The sequence below is a fragment of the Mugil cephalus genome, chromosome 15 (assembly GCF_022458985.1).
Source record: "Mugil cephalus isolate CIBA_MC_2020 chromosome 15, CIBA_Mcephalus_1.1, whole genome shotgun sequence".
Taxonomy (NCBI): Eukaryota; Metazoa; Chordata; class Actinopteri; order Mugiliformes; family Mugilidae; genus Mugil; species Mugil cephalus.
In genome coordinates, this window is record NC_061784.1 from 496,574 (window position 1) to 517,542 (window position 20,969).

The 20,969-nt window shown below is 41.7% G+C and overlaps 1 protein-coding gene across 3 annotated transcripts in view; it reads right to left on the minus strand.

Annotated features, from left to right (window-relative positions):
* lrrc40 (leucine rich repeat containing 40) overlaps positions 1-6,435 on the minus strand; it is a 62,396-nt gene extending 55,961 nt beyond the window's left edge. For 2 of the 3 annotated variants that reach the window (XR_007114296.1, XM_047606685.1), the window contains exon 1: positions 6,185-6,435. Coding sequence is in view for 2 of the 3 variants with exons in the window: in XM_047606685.1 (XP_047462641.1) it covers positions 6,185-6,329 (145 nt within the window). In the remaining variant the exon portion in view is untranslated. The remainder of the gene's footprint in view (positions 1-6,184) is intronic. The other variant, XM_047606684.1, reaches the window with a different exon arrangement.
* Positions 6,436-20,969: the final 14,534 nt, after the last annotated feature.

Below are 20,969 nucleotides of genomic sequence, written 5' to 3' on the forward strand. Positions count from 1 at the left end.
GTGACTTGTCGCATAGGTCACATCACTCCCGAGACACTAGAATAGAATAGAATAGAATAAAATAGAATAGAATAGAATATCATTTATTGTCATTATAAGAGGAAAGCAATAACATACCTTTTTACTCAGAAAATTTACAAAAACAGCAGTGCACAATGAGTTGGATCAGAAACTCAGTTACTCTCATTATTAAGTAGCGCATTACAGGCATCACTGCGGAGTTGCTCAGTTCAGACTGGCTTGTTGTTTGTAGCTGAGGGTAAAGATGCTCACAGCCAATAACTAGCTACTTTCTAACGCAGTTAGAATTTTATTAGGTTGATTTTTTTATTGCCGAATTTTATGAGGTTGAACTTTTTTTAATGTTGATTTTTTTTATGTAAACTACATTTACCTAGCAATTTATATTCAAACTCTGATGGCACAGAAAAACTTCCATAAATCTACTTCTTCTTGCCCCTGTCCTTGACCCAAGATTCCGTAAGTTTAACATTGTGACAGCTGAAGATGGCACAAGAGTGTAAGGGACAGCTGAAGTCTTTGCTATCAAAACAGTACATACAGCGGGTAAAACAAGTATTGAACACATCACAATTTTTCATAGTAAACATATTTCTAAAGGTGCTATTGACATGAAATTTTCACCAGGTGTTGGTAACAACCCAAATAATTCATTCATAGAAAGAAACCAAAACAAATAAGATCAGAAATTAAAATAAGTGTAATAGTGTAATACAATAGAGGGAAAAAGTGTTGAACACGCTTACTGATATTTATTTAATATTTGTACAAAAGCCTTTGTTGGTAATGACCACTTCAAGATGCCTCCTGTATGGAGAAACTAGTCACATGCATTGCTCAGGGTGGATTTTAGCGCATTCTTTCACACAGTCTTTAAATCTTGAAGGTTCCATGGGCCTCTTCTATGAACTCTGATTTTTAGTTCTTTCCATAGATTTTCAATTGGATTCAGGCTGGGCCATTCTAACAGCTTTATTTTCTTTCTCTTTCTCTCAGTTTTTTTTCCAAGAATGTCTCGGTACATTTTTCCATTCATCCTCCCTTCAATTATATGAAGTTTGCCAATACCATATGCAGAAAAACAGCCCCACACCATGATGTTTCCACCTCCACTGTTGGTTTGGTGTTTTTGGGGTGATGTGCAGTGCATTTTGTCCTTCAGACATGGTGTGTATTATGGCATCCAAAGAGTTTAATGTTGCTCTCATCTGACCAGACTATGTTCTCCCAGTATTTTACAGGCTTGTCCAAATGTTGTGCAACAAAGGAGATTCAACGTGCTTTTTCTTCAGAAATTGAGTCTTGCGTGGTGAGCGTGCATACAGGCCACGGCCTTATTGTTTTTTTTGAAAAAAATTGTACCTAATTCCAGGTCTTTCTGAAGCTCTCCACAAGTGGTCCTTGGCTCTTGGACAAGTCTTCTAATAATTCCTTTCACTCCTCTGTCAGAAATCTTGCAAGGAGCACCTGGTTGTGGCCAGTTTATGGTCAAATGATGTTCTTTCCACTTCCAGATTGTGGCCTAACAGTGCTCACTGGAACGTTCAGAAGATTAAAAATCCTTCTGTAACCAATGCCATCAGAGTGTTTTGCAACAATAAGGTTGTGAAGGTCTTGAGAGAGTTCTTTGCTTTTACCCATCATGGGATGTTCTTTGTGTGACACCTTGGTAATGACACACTTTTTTATAGGCCATCAGTTTGGACTGAACCAGCTGATATTCATTTGCGCTGACAAGGGGCAGGATGGCTTTCTGATCACTGATAGATTTCAGCTGGTGTCTTGACTTTCCATGCTTTTTTCCACCTCCCTTTCTGCATGTGTTCAATACTTTACTTTTTTGTTATTTTACATTATTACACATAACTTATTTGTTTTGGTTTCTTTCTATATGGATTCCTTGAGTTTAGAAATATGTTTACTATGAAAAATTGGGATGTGTTCCATACTTATTTTACCCACTGTAAGTGCAACTCGGTTTAACAGAAAATCAGGGTCCCAGAGGAAAAATCACCATTGGATAACCTCCTTCAGTCGGACCCAGGCAGACCAAAAGGTCCAAATGGTGAGAAATGAAGTTCAGATGTACTTTGCAAGCCCAGCAATATCTAAAAAGGACAATCCTCTCATGTGGTGAAGGGAAAATAAGGGGCGTTTTCCAACACTCTCAAAGCTGGCAAGATGTCTTTTGTGCATTCCTGCAACATCCACCCCATCCAAGTGAATCTTTTCTGCTGCGGGGAATATCTGTTCTCAGAAGCCTCACAGGAGACCATGTTGAGATGCTGACTTTCCTGAGTTTGTAAAACTCTAACTGACATACAACCTCACATAGTTCGAACTTAAAATAGACACTGCAATACCACAGCATGCCGTGGTTGTTTGTTTGTGGCAAATACACTTTTATCTTCTTTTTGTTAAGGGAAAGTTTTCAAACATTTTTATTCTTGTTGTTGATTCTAAAATATTAATTAGTACAAATGTCACACCTGTGGGATTGATTTACAGATTGATTAAGAGTGACTGACTTGTTTTGTATTGCTTGGTTTTCATATTATATTTTTTATATATATTAGCACTTTGCCAGTGATTTGGTTTAAAATGAATTAAAAAAAATGTATAAGCATTTTCATTTATCTTTTGTATCAGGAGTAACCTAAACAGCAGTGTATTAAAAGACATATTTTTGAGTGAAGTTTTATTGTCTTTATTGTTAGTTAACATATACCGTAAACCAGTGGTCCTCAACCCCGCGGTTCGTGGGGCAATTGGTACTGGGCCGCACAGAAAGAATACATAACTTACATCATTTTTTTTCGTTTTATTTAGTATCTGATTCTGAATGTGTTTTATTTTGGGAAATTACCAGATTCTTTCTGCCACATCTGTCTATGACTCACTCTTGACGCAGGTCAAGGTGCTTGCCTCGGTCACAGGGCCACCTTCTTAAAGGGGCAGCTCCCGCCGGTAACACGTGAACAAAAAACAAACATCTTTGGAAAGTTTCTTTGCACAGGGTGATGTCTCCCATTACCCCTAGATGGGACCATCTTGTTGCAGAGAAACAACATCAGGGCTCCCACTAATTTCACATTATGGTGAGTTGAGGGCATGTTTAACCTTTACTATTATGACCAGAGAGTGTGGGGCTGAGAGGCCATTACTCATGTCATGATGTTGGCCACGATGGCGACGATCATATACACTAGCCTTAAATGTAATAATAATAAATAATATAGCTGCATGCAGCAATGCGGGGGTCCAAGCACATCGGCCATGAGCCATAAGGCTTGACGAGTAGACAAGTTTCGAGTGAATCGGCCAAGGATTGGCGGAAATACGAGCTGACTTCCTCGTTGGCACCTTGAAAAATCTGTATAGTAACTTTTGTGCGGCTCGGTCTAAAGATAGTCTGTGCCGATTTTCGTGTATATCGGACAAAATTCCCTTTGAAACTTGGCAGACAAATGCTTGCGATTGCATGAAAAGTTTTGCCAGATGCTGAAAGGGGACATTCCACAGTATCAGCAGACATGGAAATCTACTCTGAAATCCTAACACGTCAAGAGAAAATAGCGAAAACGCAATTTGTTGATTACAGCACCCCCTAATGTCTGAATGACACCAAATTTTTAGTGCGCATTCCGGACGGAGTCTTGAAGAGTCAGACCAAGTTTGGTCTTCGGAAGTCAAAGCGTCGCCGAGATAAGAGCAAACTTCCTGTTCTGCGGCGTCGCCACCGACAACGATTGGCTAACACGAAAATTTGGCATGAACTATCAATGGGGCACCCAACAGTACCTGTGGATGTCACAAAGTCATTTCAAATATGAACCCATCAAGAGATATGAGCAAAAAACATGTTTTTCTAATAACAGTGCCCCCAGAGGCCAAACGACACCAAATTCATGGTGTCCACTTGGGTCCGGCTCAGGACCCATAATACCAAATGTGATGTCAATATGTCACACTATTGCGGAGATATGAGCTCACATCTAAAATAGCACCTTCGCCGCTGATTTCGATTGGCCGCAGCCAAATATACGACTGTCCTGTGCAAAATTTCACAACTTTTTACCATACGGTTGTATGGGCTGCCACAGACTCCAATCGCGGAAGACGGAAGAACAATAATAATAATAGGAAAACATAGCTTCGCTGCTTGGACCCCCAATAAGAAAACGTAGAAACACAATAGTTCCTTGCAGCTTCACTGCTTGGACCCTAAATAAAGCTGCAAGCAGCAATGAGGGGTCCAAGCAGTTATGGACTCCATACAGCAAGATAATGTCATGGGGTGATGCAAAAAACCCAGCCGTTAGTCGCTGAATGAAAAGAAACTAGAAGCAATTTGCATTTCTTGCAGAAATGCAGTGTGGATGCCTTCTGCCGAACCGCCCGCCATACCTGTGAAAATCTGCGCAGACGCGCACATTGTGATCATTATATCATAAACTGTAATGTGTTATCATTAAATATATCATTAACACTGTGTTGATTATTAATATCAATCCGTTCTGATAAATGCCTACAAGCCTTTCAATGGCGTTGCACATGATATGCATTTTCAATTGAACCAATTTATATAGTATCATAAATATACAGTCAGTAAATTGTTGCAGTAGAAACGAGCGCCATCTGCCGGGCCCTAATTGGAGGCGCGCGTGTTACTTGTATTCAGGGGTGAAAGTTGTTTTTAATTCTTGCCGGTACTATTACAAAAACCTTAATCCCTCTTTCACTTCATGCATTTTAAAAATAGCAAAGTCAAAACCCAAATAAAAACATTTCAATATACTGACCCTAACCTTTTCTCTCCGTTTTTATTTAAAATGTGATAACTGACAGATATGTAAATCATGATGAAAGTGTTTCAGCCAACCACAAGAATTAGTAGAATTGCGTTGGTGTATTGTATTGTTCGTGCTGTCCTGGCGCAAGCGGCATTTCTTGACGTCTGTGGACCAGTTGTGGATGTCCCAGTGCATTAAATCAAATGCATTAAATCATAGCAACCGCTGTTTCAGTACATGTACTGCTGAGTGAATTATCCGGTTGTTTGCTCAGAAGCAGTTCCTTGTCCGAGCTGTTCTGTATCGTTAAAGTTGAACAAAATAACACGAAACACAACTGCTGCTTACTCTCCTACTGACTGTAATTGGAACATTATGCAACGAACGTAAAGACATTAAACGTGTGGTACACATTTCAAAGGCTGGGCGAACAGGTGAACACTGGGCTCTCTCCGAGGGGACGGGGAGAGAGGGAGAAGCCCGACCAGCATGAACTAAAACAGCACGGACTGCTTAAAAACTGGTTACAGTTCAGTGTGATGACATCAAACGTACTTAGTCAAAGAATGTGTGGTGAATATGCCGCGGGTGTCATAAACCACTTATCGATCTTGGCATCTCTCTGATTCGCACCAGTGACGTGCGGTTACGGAAAGAAAAAAAAAAGATAAAATAAGTTAAATAAGTTCTAAGTTAGTGTACCGAGTCCCCTATCTGCCGGTTAACTGCGTCATTGGCCGAAGTTTCACGAAGAGTCACGAGTCTGAGAATGCACGTGCGGGCGACGCGTTCGCGGCTGAGCTCTGTTCAACTGAACTGAGAAAAGAACGAATCAGTTCATAAAGTGATTCGATACAGTTCGTTCCCTCAAAAGATTCGTTCGTTCGAACGAATCATTCGTGAACGACCCAACACTACTGCAGCGTAAGCGACAGCAAGCTATGCACGATAAGTAAGGCAAGGCCATGACACATTGACTGTAGGCAAGGCAGCAATAACGTTTTTTTTGTTTGTTTGTTTGTTTGATTGTTTGTTTGTGTAAATGAAATGCGCGTTTTGTGGGTTACAGTTTGTATGTGTAAAGAATGCAGATATGAAACATAATCCGCAAATTGCTGCCAATCAAATGGAAAATAAGCTACTCTGTAGAGTGCATATAGCCTATTTGTAAATCTGATTCTGATGAAGTCAGTGTCTCACCAGCCATGAACCTCACAGTACATCACTGATACGCACCTAACCTCTTCGTTTCACTCCAACCGTTTAGAGATATGACTAGACATTAGACCTCTGGTTTATGTCAAAGATTAAACTTTATGAGTACAGTATAAGGTACAGTGATATCTGGGCAATTCAATAAAAAGCAATACCTTCAGTTAATCCTTTGCCAGACAAGTTGAGGTGGCCGCTTTTCCTGGCTGTCTTTAACAGACCGTAAGAAATAGTTACTTCTGTCTTTTCCGTCTCGAAACCCGCCAGAGAGACAACGTCATCCAGTCTTTTGAATCTAGACATTTTCTGTGTGTCTGTGAAATTGATCCTTTCTCCACTTGACCTGTAACGACTTTTGCCAGTGTCTGCACGTCTGCGTAGTGTAGCGCTCCTTCTTCGCTCTTTACGGATGCACAAACGCAATACCGCCACCTACTGTGTTGGAGTTTGTACCAGCGTTATCGATCTGGCACGACGGTATGACGATGGACGACAGAATTCCACAAATAGAAAGTTAGCTAGATTCTGTGACAATCTGCGATATATATATATATATATATATATATATATATATATATATATATATATATATATATATATATATATATATTGTGTGTGTGTGTGTGTGTGTGTGTGTGTGTGTGTGTGTGTGTGTATATATATATATATAATAGCTTTCTTCACCAATGTGTTCATTTAGGTGTCTAGTAACACCTCTTAATTTATGCAAACCCAAATCCTTGGGGAACATTTTTGAAAGCCAATCAAAGATAAGGTATCCAGGCGAAAAATAAGAATAAGCAAGAAAAAAAATAAAATTCCAATATTAACATGTGGGATTTCTAACTAGGGGGTTTCAGGGGTGCTGAATCTATTTCAACCATTTTTTTTTTTCATCAAAATGTTCTCCCTGACCTTAAATATTGTATATTGAAGCTAATAGTGTACAGCAAGATGTGTTGACTTAATTCAACACCCAAAATTTTACAAAATAGTCCTATTCTGAAACATAAAATGACACAAAAATGCAAAACAAATTCATAACACCTGCTGTGCATATGTTCTGCATGTGGGGGAAGGAGCAGGAGTGTTGCATCTTGGCAACGACAAAATGATTATAAGGTATGATGGTTACCTTTTGGCATAGTAATTGTTTTTCTTCAGCTAGTAACAGTTTTGACAAGTGTGATTTTATAATGTATTCATTTTCTCTAGTTTATTGCTTAAAATGAACAAATATTCACCTAGTTAACACCTAGCAAGTATCAGATTGGTTACTAGCTCATGAAGGATGTCTCTTAAGAACAAAGCTTTCAGGAGATGCAGAGCAGTGTGTATGGAGGATGTGAGTGTGAGTGTGAGAGAGAAGAGGTGGAGATAGAGAGAGAGAGAGACCACAAATGGATCGTCACTACAGCTGATAATAACAATATCACTGCAAATATCACTACGGAGTTTGCCTGGTTGAGTATTGGTCCTTGAACCAGTAATATTGGATCAGCTGTTCATAGTGGATGACTGACAACAAAAATATATGGCACTCAAAAGTTCACAAACGCGAAATAAACTACATGCTATACTAATTAACTCCACCCAGACACTAAGCCTCTTACTTGGCTCGCTTTGTTAAGCGACAGAACAGTCCCTTATCAGTCTGAGGTCCTTCTTGTTATTCTGTGGTTTGGCTCAGCTCCTTGCATTTCAAACGTGATGATGGGCTTCATCATTCTGGGTTCGACTAGGGCTCCTTATGGCTTGAACAACGACTGCATCAGTACCAGCTGGCATACAGTGACTGCTTGTTGGCGGGTATTTTGGGAAAAGCAGCTAATTGATGGGTCGCAGGCAAATCTGGACCTTCACTTCTGCAGGCATAAAGGGCAGATGAATAAGTAAAAGAAAAAGAAAGTCTCTGAGCTTGTCCAGCAAGATAGAGAACACATGTCCTGGTTAAAAAAAAAAAAACACAAAAGTAACATTAGGGGTGAACTTTTGACGGCAACGAAAGTTGCAACATGAAGCAATGAGGTTGCAGGCATCTCCAGTAGTTATAGCAATGGTGATATCATGGCCAACAGGCAGGACATCACCGTGGGCCTACAAGCCTGAGTGGGGCTTGTATGGTTCCACTTCAGCCTGACCACCAGAAAATTCAAACAAAGGGTCTTAAAAAGATTCCCTTTCCCATCATTCACCGCAGCATTAACACCTAGGTGTGAAATCCAGTAGAGTCAAATCCTTGGCTCTCACCGTTGCTTTAACAGAGACTTTTGTTCAACAGTAATGTTAGAGACAGTTAGAGACTTTTTCTTTTGTTCAACTGAACGTTTGGATCCATGCTGAGAGTGCTGCACAGCCAGCCCTCACTGGCCTGCAGAATTGAAAGACCAGAATTGCCTTCGACCCATCAACTAGCTGCATTCCACTGCATCCCCACTGAGGATGGGCTATCGTACATTAGTTGGTATGGACTGTCGTTGTTAGAGCTGCAGCCTACATCACTTCACCATCTGGGCCATGTGACTCCGTCGCCATTTTGGTCACACGACTCAGGCGTCATCTTGGCCATATCCATCTGTGATGTCAGCATTCTCTCTTCCTCCTTCCCCCTTTTACACACATACACACACACACCTACAAACATCACTAATGCTATTGCTATTACATGTGTGTTGCCAGTATATAGTTTGTATAGTAAGTAATGTTATTGTAAGATTCTCATTGCTTGTAATAAATCCTTTTATAATTTGATCTGGCATTGTGGTGTTTATACACTGTGATATGTGCTGTCAGTGCTTGACTGCACCCTTCAAGCTCTTTTTTTCAATTCAGTTTAATTTATAGTGCCAATAACAATACAAATCGTCTCAAGACGCTTCACAGAAACCAGCCTGCAACCTCCAGAGCAAACCTCAGGGCGACGGTGGCAAGGAAAAACTCCCTTTTAACAGGAAGAAACCTTGAGCAAAACCCAGCTCATATGGAGGGACCCATCTGCCGAAGGCCAGCCGGGTAGAAACAGAGAAGATAGAGAGAAAAGAAGAGCAGGAAAACCAGATAAACAAACTTCTGTCATAGATACATACATCAAGCTGAAGGAAACATGTAGGATCTAGTATATAACATAACACAATATAATATATAATATAACACATAGCTGATGATCTGTGAGACAGTTTGTGAGTATAACAGGAATCTTGGGCAGGTTGGTGAATTGTTCATCTAGGTAGGAGTGGATAACTGGAGGAGGCCATGATGACTGGGGCAGATGCAGTTTATGGAGCTCCACTGGTCTGATACACGGCACTCCAGACCATGAAGACTGGGCTGGTTGATGAGGCCACGGCAGCAGATGTAGCTTAGAACTCCACAGGTCAGATATTCAGCACTCCAGACCAGAGACCCTCACAAGATGAGGGGAGGGGGAGAGTGAGACACAGTGGTTAGTAAATTATAAGAGATGGAAAATAAAATGATATGTTATTAGAGGACAGGAGCCAGAGAAGAGAGAAGAGGGGACATGTCCTCAGTGCATCGTCCCCCTGCAGCCTAGGCCTATAGCAGCATAACTAAGGGATGGTTAAGTCCAGCCCTAGCTATAAGCTTTTTCAAAAAAGAAAGTCTTAAGCCTGACCTTAAACGTAGAGACTGTGTCTGCCTCCCGAACCCAAACTGGGAGCTGGTTCCATAGGAGAGGAGCCTGATAGCTGAAGGCTCTACCTCCCATTCTACCTGCAGACCTGCACTTAGAGATCGTAGCGATCTGTTGGGACAGTATGGTACTATGAGGTCTTTCATATATGATGTAGCTAGGCCTTTCAGGGCCTTGTATGTAAGGAGGAAAATTTAGATTCAATTCTAGATTTTAAAGGGAGCCAATGAAGAGAAGCTAATACTGCAGTAATATGATCTCTCTTGTTAACTCCTGTCAGTGCTCTTGCTGCAGCGTTTTGAATCAATTGGAGGCTTTTTAAAGAGCTACTTGGACAGCCAGACGGTAACGAGTTACAATAATCCAGCCTGGAAGACACAAATGCGTTAACTCCTTTTTCCGCATCACTCTGAGAAAGGATGTTCCTAATTTTGATGATATTACGAAGGTGAAAGAAAGCAGTCCGGGTCACCTGCTTTATGTGAGAATTAAAAGACAAATCCTGGTCAAATATAACACCAAGGCTTTTCACAGTAGCACTGGAGGCCAAGGTAATGCCATCCAACAAAAGCAAGTGATTAGATAATGAATCTCTGACATGTTTACAGCCAAATACAATAACTTCGGTATTGGTCTGAAAGTAGAAAATTACAGGTCCTCCAAGCCTTTATGTCTTTAAGGCATGCTTGGAGTTTAACCAGCTGATTAGTTTCATCTGGTTTCATGGATAAATATAGCTGGGTACCATCTGCGTAGCAATGGAAATTTATGCCGTGCTTTCTAATAATATTGCCTAAGGGAAGCATGTATAATGTGAATAATATTGGTCCTAGCACAGAACCCTGAGGAACTCCATAGCTTACTTTGGTATATATAGAAGAATTGTTGTTTACATGGACAAACTGGAATCTGTCTGACAGATATGATTCAAACCAGTCTAGTGCAGTTCCTGTAATCTTGAACACACTTTCAAGTCTCTGTAGTAGAATACTGTGATCAATAGTGTCAAATGCACCACTGAGATCTAGCAGGACAAGTATAGAGACAAGTCCATCGTCTGAAGCCATGAGGAGATCATTGGTAACTTTAACCAGAGCCGTTTCTGTACTATGATGAGCTCTAAAACTTGACTGACACTCTTCAAACAAACCATTCCTGTTTAAATGATCAACCAACTGATTGACAACAACCCTTTCTAAAACTTTAGAGATAAAAGGAAGGTTGGAAATTGGCCTATAGTTGGCTAAAACATCTGGGTCAAGAGTGGGTTTTTTAAGTAATGGTTTCATTACAGCAGTTTTAAAAGACTGGGGAACATATCCTGTTAATAAAGATAAGTTTATCTGATTTAATATGGAGGTATTAATTAATGGAGAAACATCCTTGAGCAATTTAGTCAGGATGGGGTCTTGAAGACAAGGTGATGGTTTAGATGCTGTAATAACTGAAGTGAGTTCTGGAAGATCAATTAGAATGAAAGAATCCAAATACTGTCTAGATCCTACAGAGGTTGTACTTACATCTTTGACAGATGGAAGGGTGCTATGAATTTTTATCTCTAATGCCAACAATTTTATCAGTAAAGAAGCGCATGAAGTCATTACTGCTGAGGGCTGAAGGAACAGATGGCTCAACAGAGCTGTGGCACTTTGTCAGCCTGGCTACAGTGCTGAAAAGAAATCTGAGGTTGTTCTTGTTTTCTTCTATTAATGAAGAATAATATGCTGTTCTGCTCTTTTTTGCTCTTCTACGGAGAGTTTTTTTTTATAAGTTGTTAAACTATCTTTCCAGGCTATGTGAACTAGTGGAATGCCAAATTCTTTCCAGCTTTCGAACTGCCTGCTTTGAACTACACAACTGTGAATTATACCATGGAGCTACCGTCCTCTGATTTTTATGCCTTCTTTTTCAGAGGAGCAACTAGATTTAGAGTTGTACTAAGCGATGCTGTCATGCTGTCAACAAAATAATCTATTTGTGATGGAGTTAGATTATGGTTGCTGTCATCCACATCACTAACATAAGGCACTGAAGTAAATACTGAAGGAATTAATTCCTTATATCTAGTTACAGCATCATCAGATAAGTGTCTACCATAACGAAATGTCTTTCCAATTTCAGTGTAATCTCTTACAGTAAATTCAAATGTTATAAGGAAATGATCAGACAAAAGAGGGTTATGAGAATATATTGTCAGACCTTCAGTTTCTATGCCACAAGTAAGTACAAGATCGAGGTTGTGATTGAAAAAGTGAGTTGAACAAGTTACATTTTGAAAAAAGCATTCAGCAGTCTAATAATGATATAAATGTAGAGCTGTCAGTGCCAACATCAACATGGATGTTAAAGTCACTTACTATAATGACTTTATTTGTTTTAAGCACTAAATCACACAGGTACTCAGAGAATTCAGCTAAAAATTCTGAGTACGAAGCATGTGGGCGATACAAAGAGAACTGTTTTTTGTGTTTTCCAGTCTGGATGAGCAAGAGTTAGAGTAAGGCTTTCAAACGAATCAAAGCTTTGCTTTGGTCTAGGATTACTATATAAATCAGAGTGGAAGATTGCTGCCACTCCTCCTCCTCGGCCTGTGCCTCGAGGAATATGAAGGTTACTATGATTGGGTGGTGTGGACCTATTTAAACTGACATATTCATCATCCTGCAGCCACGTTTCAGTCAAACTAAATAGATCAATCTGATGATCTTCACAAGTGAAGAAATGATCAGCTAAAACATGAAGTCAACCATCCATAGCGATTCTTTCGATATCCCGTCCGTTATCCCAGATTCTCCTATCCCTTCCACCTCCTCTCGTCCGCCTCCAGCTAGCCACATCTTCCAACTTCGCTCCGTAGTTCAGGTGCCTCACAACATTGTTCATTACCCTCCATCCAGTGACTCCGATCAGCGTTACACACTTCCTCCACCACGTCCCGGGAGAGGCCGTACCCGACGCCGCTCACTTGAAACACGTCCATCTAGAAGCTGGCACAGTCAGACGGCAACAAGCCGACCACCGTAGCAGACTGGACAGTCGCTCGCCTCCAGCATGCCCTCACAGAGAAGGGCATTCGATTCCACCGCACCGATAACAAGGCCAAACTTTTCCAACCTCTCCAAAACTCCATCTCCGCAACCAGATCAACAACACGCACCGACCCTGGTCTTCCGATTCGTCCTCAACTCGTCACCACGACGCTGCAAGCCAACGTCATGACGCAGCCAGCAGCAGCAGGACGAGGCCTGGATCCACCGGAGCTATCCCAGCACGTCACCACTAGCGCGCGTGCCGACGCCACCACACAGCCCTTAACAGCAGGAGAGGACTCATGCCCTCCAGCCATCTCCCTCCAGGGCCAGGTCATATCAGTTCAACCTACACCGCACTTGTTTAACTTGTTCTCATCTTTCATCTCTTCCCTTCCCCATACTCTCCAACTTCCCAGTGTCTCTCCCTCTTCCCTCCCTCCAGCCGTTTTGAATGCATTGCCTTCGGCTTCCATAGTCTCTCCATCCTAACTGTTTTCCAACACCTCCTTCCCAGCAACTGCCAGTCATAGAAACCAATTTCATCAGTCTAATCCATTTTCTACAGGCCCATCCCTCTCAACCTCCCTCCCCATTCTTAACGCAACTCCCTTTCCCCAACCATCCTCCGCATTTCTTCCACCCCTCATTCCTCCCAAAGAAGTCCCCTCTTCTCTTCCAACATGAATTCGACAGCCACCAATTTCACCTTGGCAACAGCTATTCCGGCCACCCACTCAATTTCAACACAACGGCCCTTTCCCGTTCCCTCTGTCTTGCGACAGCAAATCCTCCAAGGTAACTATGTAGATCTAGCCCACCTCATTCAACCATCACTCCATTGCAATACACACACTCAGGAGCTTTCCAGCCCTCAAGGCCCTGGAATTCTTAAATTAGAATCTCCTCAACGCTCAAGAGAGATCACACCTACCGAATTCACTTTCGCGTTCTCTCTCTATCGAGTAGTATTGTGCACTTCATTCCCAAACTGCAGAGCAGACACCTACATATCCATCATCCTAGCACTTGCCTTGAAGTTCGGATTTTACACATACCACGTCCTTTTCGCCTCACAGGCTGCAGGAAGACTCCAGCAATTTAATCAGGACACAGATTGGGGTGCCCTCAACTCTGAGCTTTATTGCAGTGTTTGATGCTTGCCCCGCACTCTCCTGCTTCCTATGCAGAGCTCTGTCCCACCCTGCCACAGCATGTGTCGTTGTCACACCTCTCCCCTTTTCATCATCTAGCACCCAGACTAAATCCATATCTTCATGCCTTTCTCCAGCCGCTCTACCCCCTCCCATTGCCCCATCCTCTTCTTATCCTTCACAAGCTACAATCCCATCTTCCGTCCATAGCTCCATTTCTCTGAACTCAGACAGACGAGGCAGACCCATCCTCTGCCAAGGCACGAGGATGGTCTGTAACAATTAACGACCTAGGTTGCAGATATTCCACCTGCTGATTCCACCACACCTGCTCCTTCTGCGGTGGCGCTCATTCCCACCCTAGTTGTCCTCACAACCCCACCAAACAGGACTCCTGACTGTTGCAGTTCCTCAAAACACCCATCAAAATAAAAATACTCAACTCCGCTTTCAAAAACCACCCAAACCGTCCTTTCGTGCATTTCTTGATTGACGGCTTCATCCAAGGCTTCCTCCCAGGCCTTGAGGTCCTCCCCGATTCATCATTCTCAGCTCCCAATCTTCAGTGTGTCATTGCAGAACCTGACGAGAAAGAAGAGAAAGAAATAAAAGGCATAGCTACCAGGAAATACTCAGGTAAAAAGAGACTCATCATCGACCTTTCCTTCCCCCATAGGCTCCTCCACACCAAGCAATAACAGCCTCATCCCAAGCGCAGATTTCTCTATGCACTACCCCTCAATCGACCACGCCATCAGCCTCATCTGCCTAGCCGGTCACAGGGCCTGGCTGGCCAAAGCTGACCTCACCAATCTTGCTAATCTCCAACTTCCTCCTAGCCCCCAGCTGTTCCAAGCGACAGCTTCTTTCCCTTCTCAGCCACCTCAACTATGCCATCCGCATCATTCCCAAAGGTAGACCTTTCCTTTCTGACCTTCTGTCGTTGGCCTCTGTCGCTCCTTCACTTCTCGACTCCATCACCCTCGACCCAGCCTGCAGAATGGAACTTAAAATGTGGCACCATTTCTTGTCAACGGAATTTCTTTCTTCTATGATGACATCATCTCCCAACCCGACGACATCCAGCTCTACACAGACGCAGCACCCTCTGTTGGATTTGGGGGACACCACAGGGGGCGCTGGTTTGCTTCCCAATGGCTCCCAGAAATGTCAGCCCTGTCACAGTCATCCGCCCTGTACGAGTTGTATCCCATTGTCATTGCAGCCCTTCTTTGGGGGCATGAATGGTCCAAAAAGGTCATTCTTATCCACTCTGACAACATAGCCACCGTAAACATCATAAATAAAGGCCGTTCCAAATCCCTCGACATCATGCATTTCATGCGTAGACTCACCCTGACCACAGTCCAACACCAATTTATCATCCGTGCACGCCACATTCCAGGCCACCCGAACGCAATCGCTGACTCTTTGTCTCATTTTTCCTTCCAGAAATTCAGGTCCTTAGCTCCAGACTCAGATCCTCACCCAATTTCGATCCCACCGTTTTCAGCCACCATCTACAATTAAAACCTCAGTTCCGCCTCCTAGCATCTGCTTTGCAGTCGACCATCCTAAACAGCCCCTCACCTGCCACAATATCTTCTTACTACTACTTACTACTAAGTATGCTAATTAAAGGTCTACGCAAATCAGAACCACAGACAGCTCCGAAGTGGCTTCCTCTCACAGCAACTCTCCTAGCTTGTTGCATCCATACGCTACGAGCTAGTTACCTGATCCCATCGATCGTTTTCACGCACAAAGCCATTTTCCTCTTGTCATTCTTCGGGTTGCTCCACTGTTCCAAATTCACATCTTCTTCCACTTTATACGATCCATCCCGGCACGCCAGCCTATCTGACATTTCTTTCTACCCATCGACACTATCGTGTTCAACCTTATAAAGAGCATGACTGACCAGCTCTGTCTGTCACATCCCATTTACCTCTTCCGCTTAAATTCCATCCTAAGCCCTTTTGAGCCTCTGCAAAACCATGTGAACGCCCGACTAGCCTAACACGCATCCCTTCAAGATCCACTATTCACCTCCGAATCAGGCGCAATAGCCACTCATTTCTGGTTCCACTTCCATCTCCGCCAGGTCCTGACCCGATCAGGGATACCCCACAATCGTTTCTCCGGCCTTTGTTTCGAATCGGAGCTACATCCACCGCTGCCAGCCAAGGCATACCCAACCACATCATAAAATTACTTGGAAGATGGACGTCCCGAGCCTACCCCAGCTACATTCACAACCACCCTGATGACATTAGAAGAGCCCATCTCCAACTCGCCACTACTAATTCTCTTGGGCGTCAAGGAGCCGGCACTTCCAGAGATATGCCCCCACCCTGAATCTCACTCCCCAGGTTCCAGCATTCACACTTTGGCCAACCGTGCACGATCAATATCACGCCATTCATCAGGTCATTTTCTCGACCCCTTTGTCCCCGTCTCCTCGACCCTTGACCCCTCACTTAATTTGAGTAAGAAACAAAAAGTGAAACAAGAATTGAAAAGCTAGTTTTGAGATTATTTGACTTGCATACAGTACTTGGAATGAGTGTTTCACCACTTATTTCAAGATATTTCTCACTTGCCTAATATGTATTTATTTTTCCTTTCTATTTTAAGAAATCTTACCAAGTGTGATTATTTTACTGCACTGGCAGGTTATTTCACTTAATTTTAGTCTATATCTGCTCAAACCAAGTATTTATATCTTATATTAAGACTATTAATTTTTGCATTGTAGAGAAGTCCTCTATGCATCCACTAACACATATGCCGTAAGGCTTCAACTTGTCATACTCGTCCACATGTCACACAATTTCCCTGTCTGTGATGAACAACTTTCTCTCCAACGTCCGAAGATTATGTACTTCTTCCAATAAGGTTAAAATCTCATATGACTTAGTATCTCGTAATTATAATTTAGTCTCTCATAATTATGACTTAGCTATGTCATAAGTTTGACTTAGTATCTCATAATATTTTTTCATCAAGTGGCGGAAATGGGCTTCCATAATATCAGAAGTCCATTAGGCACAGTAGGAGGTGACTTTTTTCACAAACATGGCATGTCCTTTTGACAACGATCCAGTGGATGAAGGTGCAGCATTACTGCGCAGAGTATTAAATAGTGGTCGTGAGTTGGTTATCAGATCGTGCATAGATGTTTTAGCATTTCCAGGCAATTATCTTTTTGAGCGGTACCATCAGAATCTGTTGGGCCAAAAGGAAAAAAGACATAAAAGACAAATAAATATTTGTATCAATAGGCTTAAAAAGATATCTACAGGCCTATTACAAAAGGTAAATAGTCCTGACTGACTGACTTTAACCAAGCTAGCAAGACCTGGGGTCCGTTTCACAAAGCAGGTTCAAAAAACTTTGAGTGAAATCCTTAACTCTGAGTTGATCTACTCTGAGATAGAAAACTTCCAAAAAGTTTCCTATTTCACCAACCTCGAATCAGAAATCCTAATGTCTCATAGTTTCAACACAGTTTTAGAAAGAAGTGCAACACCACTGCAGCTGCAAAAGAGAGGGAGATGGCGTGGGAGAACATTGCTGCTTGGATCGATGCGTAAGTTTAAATGTAGTCCTTTACAATCACAATAATATTACAGGGGAAAACTGCTTGAATGGTAGCCTAATTTATTTCATAAGTGCAATTTTGCAGGGGAGAAGCGCACTTGGCTTAAGATGAAATATAAAAACATTGTTCAAACAGGTCAGACCTCAGCTTGGGGGGACCTCATTTTGATCATGTCTTACACTGTAAAGTAAATATTAAGTGGCTATTTGACTATGCAGTTGTTTTATCCCCAACATAATGCTGTTTTCACACACATAAATGTCTTCTCATCTATATCATGTTGTGTTAAATAAATAAGCCTGTTTAAACTAACAGAGACTTCTACTGCCAACTGAAAGAAGGCAAATGGGTGGTGGCCCAGCACCGTCACCTCTAACAGAGGCAGAGGAGCCCTAAACCAGAATATTAGAAGGCCAGTGGCTGAGGGAATCCCTGGAGGGAGCTCATCCTTTTAGTCCACCCCCCAAGACACAAGTGCCTTCATAAAATGTAATAGGCCTATAGATATATTTTTCTAAGTGTATTTTTTTCTTTTGTCCCAACAGATTCTGAATGTACCGCTCAAAAAGATAATTGTCTGGAAATGCTAAAACATCTATGCGCGGTCTGATGACCATCTCCCGACTAATATTTAATTCTCTCCACATTAATGCTGCACCTTCATCCACAGGATTGTTGTGAAAAGGACATGCCATGTTCGTGAAAAAAGTCACCTCCTACTGTGCCTAATGGGACTTCTGATATAGCCTACTGACTGACTTTTTTATTCTTAATGATTTCTGACAGACGGCAGAACAAGGCTACGCCAAAACTCGCCTGCTAAATGAATGAAAGAAAGAGGAAATCAAGTGGCATGTGTGGCTGAAAGAGGGCGGAGACAGAGAGAAACTTGAGGTTCTTTGAGACCAGGTTAGGTTCATAGAGTCTGTTACTACAGTAAGTGACCGAGAGCTTAAGTTACTTCTCTCTTTGAAAAAAGGCTACAGTTACCCCTCTTTCTCTGGTTTGAGTTACCTCCCTTTGTGAAACGGAAAACTCAGAGTTTCCCTCATTTCAGGGTTAATAAACGCAGAGTTTTCACTAAACTTGCTTTGTGAAACGGACCCCAGGAGACAACACATGGAACACAAAGACACGACAGGGAACAAAAGGAAGGCAGGGCAATATATACACACAGGGGCAGAGGGCTGACAAGACGCAGGTGAGACAGATCTGGGCAATCACACGGGGAGAAACCAGTGAACATTCAAGGGCATATGAGCAAACACAACAGGAAATAAAGAAACTTGACAAAATAAAACAGGAAACTCAAAACATAATCATGAAATAAAAGACAGACACAGAACCATGACACATATACTGTATGCAGCAAAGATATAACCTTCTGTAGGACTTGGTAATATATAGTGTAGATGTCTTTTTTTGGTGATCAATATGTTACTAATGTTTGTTATGTTTGTAATTTATAGTAGTTTAAAATATGTACATGTAGACCGACAACTTAAACATTTATGTGAACAAAACAAAAATAGTAAACTCTGAAAGCTATTATCCAGAAAAAAAGTTCAATGTAACGTTTTAACAATATTGAAGTACAGTGTTGTTGGTCCTTACTTGTCATGGTGTGATACTGAAAGTATGGGGTCAGGGGAACTGGGATGGTAGCTTTCTGTCAGGATCTGTCGGGAGGATGGGTTCTACAGTTTAGGATCCCATCCTCTCCCACAGAATTTGGAGTGGAACTTGTTTGAACAACTCACTGTGTGAAGGTAGCTTCCACTATTTTACTATTTCATTGTTTCAAGATTCTCCAATGTCCTTTCAAAGACCAGCAGGTTTCTCTGCAGGAACCTTGGCAAATGGACATTTGTTGAACCCCCTTAAACTCAGCGCCATCACCGTCCCCTAAAAAATACATACAAACAAACAAGATTCCCTAAAATCACTACTTTCCTTGATTTGACCCACACTGGTTGATCTAAAAGCTAACTTATATCAATATATATGGGTCAAATTTGTTCAGTGTTCAGGGTACCAACATTTGTAGCACCTGTTCAAAATTCTGTAACAACAATAATAATAAGACAAAGACTATTTACTATTTAGACATTCTAAATAGATTTGTAGTTTACAATTTGCTATAGACACTGTTAAAACTGATCCAGAACAACAATTTCACAGCATAAAATAAGTTAAGAGCAATATGTATGGGAACAACATCCCATTCAAACAGTCTTATAAATGCTTGGCTAAAAGTTAACAGTGAGGCTACTTAACATCAGTATGAGACATCTAAGCCATTTAGCCATTTAGGACAATTAAATGCACAAGCAGGTAAATTGTATTACATTTAGTGCATACAGTACAGTATACCACCGATTCACCTATTGTGTTACATACTAACAAGTACAACAAACAAATAAGCACTTAAAGTTGAGAAATTGTGTTTTATGATTGAAATAATGAAATCTGAATATAAAATATAAAGATATAAAGTTTTAATTTGGAATATATATATATATGTTTTTGTGGTTGTCTGCAAAAACAAAACAATGCAATGCATTTATATAATTATAAGGACATTTTAATTTAATTCACGGTGATCATCATTACTTGGCACTGAATATGAAGTTTCAAATGCAACGTAACAGAGTTACGGTGCAACCCACCGATCGCCGTTCAGGTGTCATGGTCTTATCCACTTTTGATCTTTCCATTCCCGGTTTATTTAAATACAACTTGATGAATAAAAGTGCGCTTGATAAACTTTGTCAACTGTGGAAAGAGCGATAGTCTCTGTCTAAAGAGTGACAGTCATTACAAGTAAGGCACAGAACGTCAGTTTCACTAGGAGGATTGAGCCAGGGCATCAGTGCCACACAAGGGATCCACCCTAGTGGTCACAAAGTGTCAGTGCCACTGGAAAGATCCTGATGATTAGTCACAGGGCGTCAGTGTGAGCCATTGAGTGGCTTCACATCCAGAAGTCACAGAGGAGTCACAGAGGAGTCACAGGGCGTCAGTGCCACTGGGAGGATCCAGGCCTTATCGGAGGAGAAAAAATGCCGTCAGATACTGCCAGGTATTTAATCAGACCTTTGCAGATGAACATACTAATGATTGATTTAATTATTTCGTCCCTCTAAACGGGCGAATAGTTCAGCGACACCTTGCGCTCTAACGTCTGTCCAAACTTTGAATTATAGCACATCCTGTGCTATGTGACAAGTAACAGAGAATAAGCACAAATCAAAAGTCTCAAAACCATAGAAACTCGACACCAGCTGTGTGTGTATGTGTGTGTGCAATACATACAATTTGTGTGTAACTTCTTTTTCTTTCCAATTGTTCACAGCAGCGTGCTCTCAGTTTACTCAGCTCAGCTCTCACACAATGACAGATATCAGTCAGTCAGTATCGGGATTAGGCTATCTCGGAAATAATCTGCCCACGCCTTAATCTGCTTTATCCCCGCCGAGCCTCAGTCTAATAGAGACTGTTGCA